Below are 9654 nucleotides of genomic sequence, written 5' to 3'. Positions count from 1 at the left end.
AGGGAAACTTCCCCACTTCGTCCCTTTGTCCTTCCTGTCCAAAAACAAGTATTCATAGTCTAGACTGTAACCAGATGTACATCTATTTGTATTTGAAAATAGGTAGGAGTGTAGTTTGGTGCAAAAATGTAGGTAATGGCAGTCTCACTACCCTCTAGTCCCCATAGCTGGAGTAACTTGGAAATACTTCCTGCGTCACACGGGCTGTCAAGTACGAAATGGAAAGGAAATTTTCCTCTCAAGGACAGAAATGCATCAAATCTTAAATTAACTTCATATGCTCACATAATGTACATGTGTGGTATTCAAACGGACACGTTGCTTGAAGTTTAAGGAAGAAATAGACATGTTGGGTTTTTTGTGAAATTAGTGGTGGCTGCATATTTGTGCATTGAGTGGATGTATGCAAAGAAGTACTTTAAAGCTCATGTTCTGAAAGCACAGTTGTGGTAAAAGTGAATCTGTTTACATATAATTAAAACAGGTTTCCCTGAGTTTTATGTAGTTACAGATGAGATTAGAAAGTGTCACACAAGTCAAATCTTAGCCTAGTTCTGCAGAATATACATTTATTTTCTATTTTAAATATAGAAGATTAATAATTCTGGGTAATTATGCTGAAAATTATGTTTAGTCTGTGGCTATTTTAAGATACATAATATCTGTTACTGTTGCTTTAAAGAGTGAAGCCAAACATATTTTCCTACATGGGAACTAAAGACAAAAGGGCTATAACAGTTCAAGAGATCGCTGTTCTTAGGTAAGTGAAAGTACACTGGAGTATTTGCAGTCCTATTATGATAGCTTGAATGTCTTGCTAAATACCTTGAAGACTCAGTAGGCATGTGACACAAATGACAGTATCAGGTCCTGATCTTGTAAAGCACATGTATGAATGAAGATGCTATAATAGTTTTTTATTTCTTGGTGATTGCTAGTATTTCCAGCCAGCGGTGCTCTGAGTGAGCTGGATACGTGTGTCTGGCTGAAGCAGAGGGCCAAGCTGCCTGTGTGCTCTTACACTGCATGGCTCCCGTGCATGGGCAGAAAAAAACAGAAATGACACAGTGAAAATTATGTCCTGTTTCCTTCCTGGCCTTTGTTTTCTCCCTCCATCCAGCTGGAATCCTGTTTTCTTTCTCACTGAACTCTCTGGACAGCTCTAGAGAAGGCTAACCACTGCCTTTGCTCATCTGTTATAGCCAGAAGAGGCAAAAAATGATGAGGAGTTTTGCTTGCCTTAACCTGTATATTGCCTGCTAAGAGAAGATAAGATGTATTTTGTCATATTCAAAGATAATTACGTGGTTTCTGGGCACTTGAAATTAGTGGTACATTCAGAAGTGAGAATGAGTCCTGTACTACAATATCTTCTTAGCTAGTTGGAATATCCTGCCTGAACTACTATTTACAACTCTTCAAAAACCACACTCAGGTGTGGAATTCCAAGGTCTGAAAGCAGGAATTTTATCAAATCCTCATTAAAGGAGGGCATTTACCACTTAATTGTTCATATTTTACTCCCAGTGGTTCAAATGTGCATAAGTTTGCACATATGAAAGGATATACTAATTGTATACTAATGAGAAGCTCCGTGTTCTTGTTGCTGCATGGCAAGCTTGCAAAGTGATGGCAGTTAACCAGACCTGTGGTGTAGACATCTCAGGTGCAGTTCCGTTTGTTTTTAACATAATCACATTTACTGTTCCGTCCAAGAGCTTCAATGTGTTGCAAGCATTGACTGGAGGGAAATGAATGTGCTGATTTGTGGTGTCTATTCACAGTACCCAACTCTCCTGCACAGCCTTGGAGAAGGATGATGTAAGAGACGAGACATCACCGTTTATCAGCCCGCTCTGAGCTGAGCGTGCTGGCCATCTACTTGATTAAACTTGTCTATCCCGCTATAAATTTTAGCGAAAGTTTAAAATTGTGGCTTGGTGATGCAAGGAACAGGGTATGCTTCCAAAAGTACTAGCAACAAAAATGACAGATATCAGTGGCAGACTGGATTTCATACTCCTTCATCTGCACTGAGCTTACAGAGTGACTGATTACTTAACTCTGTGTTTAAGACTGTGCTAACTGGAGCATATTCATGGTGTAGTTACTCAAAGGAAGCAGAGTTCAGCTTGTAGGGTGCAGTATACATCAATATTACAACATGCTTTTTTTGAGTCCATACTATAACATAGATTTGAAAAAACAGAACTAACAGTCTTTGTCACAATATACATTTTCTCTTGTATAAGTAGCCTTAAGAATTATCTATTTTTTTCAATATTTCATTAAAGTACTTTGAAAAGACAACAATAGAAAACTGGGGAAACTGGACTCGCTGTGTCTTGTTTTGAAATGCCAGCACTTCTCTATTTATTTATCTGATTAGCCTCTTTTCTAAGCATAGGTTGGTCACTGTTTTCTGTTTCTTTTTAGAATCACTGCACAAAGACTTGCTCATTTGAATAAATGTTTGATGAACTTCAAATTAGGAAATTTCAGTTACAAGAACCATCCACTGAAATTAGGAGAACTGCAAGGGAACCATTTCACTGTTGTTCTCAGGTAATATGTTAGTATGTATTTAGACAGTTCTGTTAGAATTTTTTTTTTCTTTAAATAGTTAAGGGATGTCAGTACATCTTGTGTTGCAAAAAAGAAAGGGCCTTCTGTTGGCAGTAGTCTTGCTGAATTTTGGTAAGTGCTGTATAATGTTGACGAGCTTTAATATTACGGGGATCACAAAATAGTGTGAGCCCTTAGTAATCTGTCTATAACTTTTTTTTTATACTAGAAACATAACAGGAACTGATGACCAGATAGAGCAAGCAATGCACTCTCTCAGGGAAATCGGATTCATTAATTACTATGGAATGCAGAGATTTGGAACCACAGCTGTTCCAACGTATCAAATTGGCAGGTATGTGATGTTTTCATCCTTTAAAAAAAAAAATACCCATGTATAACTTCTAACGTATTTTTGGGAATGTTTTCAGAGCATATCGCATGTACTAGTTTTAATTTTAGATTCACGAAAAAACTTACCTGCTGAAGGAAGTTCAGAAACATCTTGCATAATACCACTGCTTTTAATATTGCTTAAATCTAGACATTAATATTTCCTTTTTTTTGATAAGTTGGCTAAATCTCCTTAAATATAGTCACTTCTTAATACACTTCCCTGTTTGAATCTTAGAGCTATTCTACAGAACAATTGGAATGAAGTAATGGATTTGATACTAAAACCGCGACCAGGAGGTAAGGACTGAAAAACGATACATTAAGTGTTTCTGGCTCGCCTCCTCCAAGAATTGTATGTTCAAGAAAAGCACTTCTAGATTCCTTTAATTTGAAAGGACATTTGTGAGAAAAGCTTTGCATGTGCTAAACTTCAGCCAGTTTAGCAATGGAGAAGCAATTTTCAGATGCTGCCTTTCTGCTTTTGTTCTTGCTTGCAGTTTCTTGCACTTACACGTGGGGTCTGCCCAGGCTCCAATCCTTCCAGCCTCAACTATTCTGTGATTCTGTTCATCTCTGCAATTACTATGATGGAAACTTCAATTTTTCAATTTTTTAACAAAAGGAGTTTTGGTGTGTGGTTAAAATATTTTTATTTTACATCTATTTTCTAGCTGAAAAGGGCTACTTGGTAAAATGCAGAGAAGAATGGGCAAAGACTAAAGATCCAGCAGCAGCCCTCAAGAAACTACCTGTAAAAAGGTGCGTGGAAGGACAGCTTCTACGCGGACTCTTAAAGTATGGAATGAAGAACATAATCTCTGCATTTGGCATAGTGAGTGTAAAAGTGCTGTGGAGTATTTACTTGGATAAACATTCTTTTGATGGTGTCGTGGTGAATTTGAAATAGTCTTATAAATGCTTGATAAGTAGAAGGTTAAGTGTAAAATCTTGACATTTATCCTGCCTTTTTGCTTGAAGGACTGCTGCATGGTAACTGACAAACATCTGTAATTAATGTGTGCATAATAAGCTTTCCAATTCATACAAGAATTTCTCTGGTGCATTGGAAGTAATACAGTTATACTTAGTAACCGTGTATAATACAGATCTGAGAATTGTGCATAAGTTCAGTATCAGAGTTTTTCTGTTGCTTTTAAAGTATAAATCAAACTGATAGTGCACTAATGAATCAGCCTGGCATAGAGGCGGTGGATTCACTGCCATTTTCAAGGACTGTAATCAAGAGCAAGTCTTTGGAGAAAATGCCTCATCACCAGCAAACTATGGGGTGCATTGTAGGAGCCGTGGAATAATTTCTTGTTTATGAAGATGATAATTCGAATATCACTGTGCTTTCACATCTGCAAAGTTTACGTAAGATTTCAGGATGTTAAGTATGAATTCAGTGTTTTATAATAGCCGCATATGTTTGTTGAACTGTTGAATGAAAAAAAATTTAAAAGCTTTTTGGTTTTTTTAAGCGCAGGGTATTTTTGTGTGGATTTCAAACGTGTAAAAGCATTGTTTCTTCCATAACCTTTTCTCACATAATGACCAAAAACTGAATCTGTGTTAGTCGTGTTGCTTGGGAAGGTAATATTTCGATTATGTGCCTTTCTGCATGTGACTGAGAGAAAAAGCTAAAAATACATTGTTCTAAAGTGTCACTGTTTTCTTTTTCTCTAGATACCAAGAAATAATCGTTTAATGTATATTCATAGCTACCAGAGTTATGTATGGAATAATATGGTGAGCAAGCGAATAGAAGAATATGGGCTTAGAGCTGTACCAGGAGATCTCATACTTAAAGGAGGTAAAATCAGACGAACAGAAAGCCAGTGATTCTTTGTAGTTCAGATTTGTAGGAAAACAAGACGTGTATCTGTTAATGTAATACTGCATAACAGTTTTCTTTTCCCTCTCACCCATTTTGGTCTTGTGATTTCTGAATATGCTGGTCAGTTTTAGTCAAATTTTGCAAGGAATGGGGAGTTAGGTATAACACTCCCATGAGCTGTTGGTTTGCTTGTTTTTCCACATAGCTGTATGGGGAAGAGATGAAGGACTGCTTGTTCTCAGGAATGAACTCAAACCTAGTTGAGCTTTGGAGAACTACGGAAGAATGTTATGGGTGTTTTAACCACAGAAGTTCTTGTTTGCATTAATACCTTGTAAAGCAGAGTTTCTACAGTTAAAACTTTCTTCACTGGGATTTGCTCTGGCATTTCCCTGGGGTGAAAATGTCCACAATATTTCTCTGGCATGTATGCCTGATGCCTGGTTAGAGGACTGTTCATCTAGCAGTCCTTACTTCATTCAGTGTTAAAAGTCACTGAAAACCAGGCTATGATTCTGCCGGTAACTCTGGCCTTCAAAACTGTTAGTTCTTTTCTTGGAGATGTCGCCTCTTAAGTGGCGATAAACCACAGTAGTTATACTTCCCAAAGCAGGCCTGCTTCAATCAGATGGTTCATTTTAAATTTGGCTAATGTTAACTGTCGCAGGCCTCCATACTGGTAACTCTTCCGTGTTTCTGTCCTGATTGTAGCCACAGCTGTTCATATCGAAGAAGGAGATGTTGATAACTACGCCATCCATGATGTAGTGATGCCATTGCCTGGATTTGATGTTATTTATCCAAAGCATAAAAGTAAGTCTGACTATTAACTTACATACTTACTCTGAAAGTCTGAGTCTGCTTTAAAATTGTTCTTAAAAGGAAGATTAAATCTATTCAACCTCGATGACCATTAAAACAACACACTATTTCAGAGTTCTGGTACATTACTGTCAGCCTCTCCTGTATGATAATAATCTGCATTGTAACTTGTTCCCTTTAACATAAATCTGTTTCATATTTCTTTTTAGCTAGTGGCTTTTCAAAAAAAAAGTTGGTTTTGCCTCAAAGAATGTCTATTTCAGAACAAGGGAAAAAAATGGTGACATGTTAAGTGAAAAGTGTATGCATTTGACTTTTAAATTAGAAAACAAACCAAACTTCTAAAATTTGTAACCCGAGCAAACACTGGAGGTTAGCAAAAAGAACCAGATCTGTTTAAGTAAAAGCCAATATGAATGTTAAAAAAAAGTGTCTATCATCTCCTGTATATTAGCGTATTGGATCTAAATTGATCTAAATTATTTTTAATGGAACATGTTGAGTGATCTATAATTATCTGCATGCAACATGATGTTGTTTTTGAGAGATAGAGTTGTAGAATCGTTGTGGTTGGAAGGGATCACAGGAGGCAATCTGGTCCAACCTTTTTCATGAAAGCAAGATCGGCGTTGTATTCAGGCCAGCTTGCTCAGGGCTTTGTCTGAAACTCTCAGGATCTTTAAGTTCACCTCTAAGTCTTCTCATCTTTAAGCTAAAAAAGCCCATATCTCTCAGACTGTCCTCACAGGTCATGTGCCACAACCCCTGGCCATTGGGATGGTCCTCCATTGGAGACACTGAAGTTTATCAGCATTTGCTTTGCCCTGAGTGTACTGTTCCAAGTGCAGTCTCATGAGTGCCCAGTAAAAGGCAGTAATTGTTTTTCTCGGTGTAGCCACGGACTAAGCTCCCATTGCTATTAGCTGTTGTTGCTGCCAGGGTGCTCCGAGTCTCTGTTCCACTGGGAGTCCCAGGTGACAGCCAGTAGAGTTGCTCCCTAGCCTGTAACATTGCAAGGAGTTAATCACTCTCAGGTACTGGACTTTGTCCTGGATGAATTTGATGAGGTTGCTCTTGGCCCATTCCTCTAGCCTGCCTAGGTCCCTCTGAATGGCAGTCCTGTGCTGGGCTGTATGGACTGCCACTCCAGCTTGATTTTGTCCTCAAACTTGTTAGGGTGAATTTCAGCTCCTCCTCCACATATGCTGATAAAGGTCTTTATCAGGACACATCCCAGTTCCTTGAGGAAATCTGCTTGCAATGAGCTTCTGTGTGGAGCTTAAACCAGTAGTGACTATCCTTTGAGATGATGAGCCAGACAGTTCTTCAACCATCTAGCAGTCCATCTACTGTAATGTTCTAACCTGAGGTACAAGGATGCTGTGGGCGCATGTTGACTAACAGCCTTGCTAAAGGCAAGGTAGGCAACAGTCACTGCTCTCCCCTCATGCACTGATGTAATAATTTCTTCATAGAAGGCAGTAAGGTTGGTGGATTTTTTTGGTTTTTCTTTTCCTTTTTCCCCCATTTGCTAAAACCACGCTCACTGTTATTCCCATGTGCCCAGAAACATGCTCCAAGAGGATTAGCTGCATTATTTTTCCCAGGTACCAAAGTGAGTCTGACTGGTCTGTAACTCCCTAGATCCTTCTTGCCCTTTCTGCAGATGGGTGTAGCACTTGGTATTCTGCAGTCACCTGGAACCTCCCCAGATCTCCATGATCTTTCAGAGATGGTAGAGAAAAGCTTTCCCATGACATCAGCCAGCTCTCTCAGCCTGTACCTTCTTCCACTGCTGTTAGTCCCTCTCCTTCCTTAACCTTGCATAATGGAGCTAAGGAACAGAGACCTGGGAGACTTTGCTGGTCAAGGCTGAGGCAAAGGAGACGCTGAGACCATCAGCCTTATATCTGTCACTAGACCAGTTGCCCTGGTTAGCAGCAGGTCAATATTTCCCTTTTTGTGTTCTTTATTCCTGGTGTTGCAGTTTAACTCTTGTTGCTCCTGATGTCTGTTGCCAGTTTCAACTCTGGCTGACCTTTGGCTTTCCTAACAGCATCCCTCCCTGCCTGGACAATGTTTGTATATTACTTTCTTGTAGCCAACCCTAGCTTTCACCTGCTGTATATGTCCTTATATATGAGTTTCGTTCCCTACTTAGCCAAACTAGTCTCCCAAAATGTATGCTTGTTTTCTTCAATATTTGTTTGACCTCAAAAGACCAGTCAGGTCTCTTAAGACTCTCTGCCTGTCAAAGCTAAGTCCCAGAGCTAGGATCCCATTTGTCACCCATCTCTGAAACACTTAGAAGGTAAAGATCTGTTTGTGATGAGGTGTTGAACCATGTTAAGTTAAAAGATGGAAAAAAAAAAAGCTGCAACTTCTTACCTCAGTGCATTCATACTGGGATTTGCCTTCAGTAAGCCTAACTTATTCCTGTCTAAAATTCCCAACTGCATGAAGTAATGCTGGCAAATGTGCTGCAAACCAACGGCACCAGACAGCATTTTAGCTGCAGTATGTTCTTGTCTTTCCATTGCCTTCCCTGTCTTCCCTAGGTGTGCCTGCACACACCCTTGCTTAAGGGTACAAGACTAAGAGAATTACTGCCTCTGCTGGTAGTGTGCTTAAAGGTCCCTACTGGCTAATCTCTTCGGAGGGCTCTCTTCACTCATTTCACTCAGCTGCCTTTTCAAAGATAGGGCAATAGGTAGTCTGGGCCATTATTTTTTTTTCTCCACATACCTGAGATTAGTTTTGTGAAGTTTAGATAATTGGAAAGCATGTATGACATGACAGTAAAATGTTAATAAAGTATTTTGTAAATTTTGTCTTCAGCTGAAATTTTTCTTTGCTAAGATTTTTTTCTGGGTTACTGCCTCTACTAATCAGGTTATAGAAGCAAACACAGATAATAATATTTGCAATAAGTAGTTCTAAACTTCTGTGCAACATTTATCCCATATATGCTGAAAACTCCCAAATACAAGGGAAGGAATGATCCATGAAAACAGGCTGTTTCAATTGGCTGCACTACGCCGTCCCCTCTCGCAGAGGGTCATTAAGCATTGGAACAGGCTGCCCAGGGAGGTGGTGAAGTCACCATCCCTGGAGGTGTTTAAAAGCCGTGTGGATGTGGTGCTGAGGGACAGGGTTGAGGGACCCTGGCAGTGCAGGGTGAATGGTCGGACTCAATGATTTTGAAGGTCTCTTCCAATCAGGCGATTCTGTGATTCCTATTAAATCTTTTCTCCTCCTTTAGTTGGTGAGGCCTACAAGGAAATGCTTGTAGCTGACAATCTTGATATCAACAACATGAGGCATAAAATCAGAGATTATTCACTTTCTGGAGCATACCGAAAGATTATCATTCGACCTCAGAATGTCAACTGGTGAGTACGAGGATAAAGGAGATTACACTTGAATTGACAGCATAGAGTTATTTGTGGGATGACCAAGTACAAGAACCATTAGACTGACCCACGGGACATACGTGTGGGCTGAAGCCTGGGCAGGGAGGAGTCCCCTGTGTATTTCCCTCACGATTGTTATTCAGATGATGTTGAACCATAGCCGTGCTTCTTCCTTGGTCCTCTGGTTCTGCGATACATGAGTGTCAAGTTGTCTGTCTAGTTGTTACCTTGCTTTGTGCTTGTCTGAACACTTCATGGATAATGATTTAAGTTGGAATCATGATAGATAATATTCAAAACAGGCACTTCTGTAGTCTTGCTATAAGTGAGTTGGTCTCCAATTACTTGTCTGTCAATCAGAAAGACTTGTATGACTCAAATCTACTAAATCGCTGTTGTGACATAAACAACCTAGTTGTCATATGGCAACTGAATAAATACCTTTTAAACAGGTGACTGTACAAGTGTGCAGAAAGACTTGATCACCAATGCACAGGAAAAAAGTAGAGAGGGTTTAGGAGTGAGACAAAAAGTATGAATGTTTACACTTTATTTTAATGAGTGCTGATGTTTAAAGCTTATCTACTTCCCAGTTACTTTTTCAGCCTCATCATTACAGAT

The 9654-nt window shown here is 39.4% G+C and overlaps 1 protein-coding gene across 1 annotated transcript in view; it reads left to right on the top strand.

Moving 5' to 3' along the window:
• Window positions 1-9016, top strand: part of PUS7 (pseudouridylate synthase 7 (putative)) — a 17602-nt gene extending 8586 nt beyond the window's left edge. Inside the window, exons 6-13 of the mRNA XM_010141308.1 lie at window positions 683-760; window positions 2437-2565; window positions 2795-2920; window positions 3197-3258; window positions 3633-3793; window positions 4648-4774; window positions 5510-5611; window positions 8883-9016. Coding sequence (XP_010139610.1) covers window positions 683-760; window positions 2437-2565; window positions 2795-2920; window positions 3197-3258; window positions 3633-3793; window positions 4648-4774; window positions 5510-5611; window positions 8883-9016 — 919 coding nt within the window. The remainder of the gene's footprint in view (window positions 1-682; window positions 761-2436; window positions 2566-2794; window positions 2921-3196; window positions 3259-3632; window positions 3794-4647; window positions 4775-5509; window positions 5612-8882) is intronic.
• The last annotated feature ends 638 nt before the right edge of the window (window positions 9017-9654 follow it).

Source organism: Buceros rhinoceros, unplaced genomic scaffold (assembly GCF_000710305.1).
Source record: "Buceros rhinoceros silvestris isolate BGI_N320 unplaced genomic scaffold, ASM71030v1 scaffold43808, whole genome shotgun sequence".
Lineage (NCBI taxonomy): Eukaryota > Metazoa > Chordata > Aves > Bucerotiformes > Bucerotidae > Buceros > Buceros rhinoceros.
The sequence above is the reverse complement of the archived record's forward strand: the minus strand, read 5'-3'. Positions and strand labels throughout refer to the sequence as shown.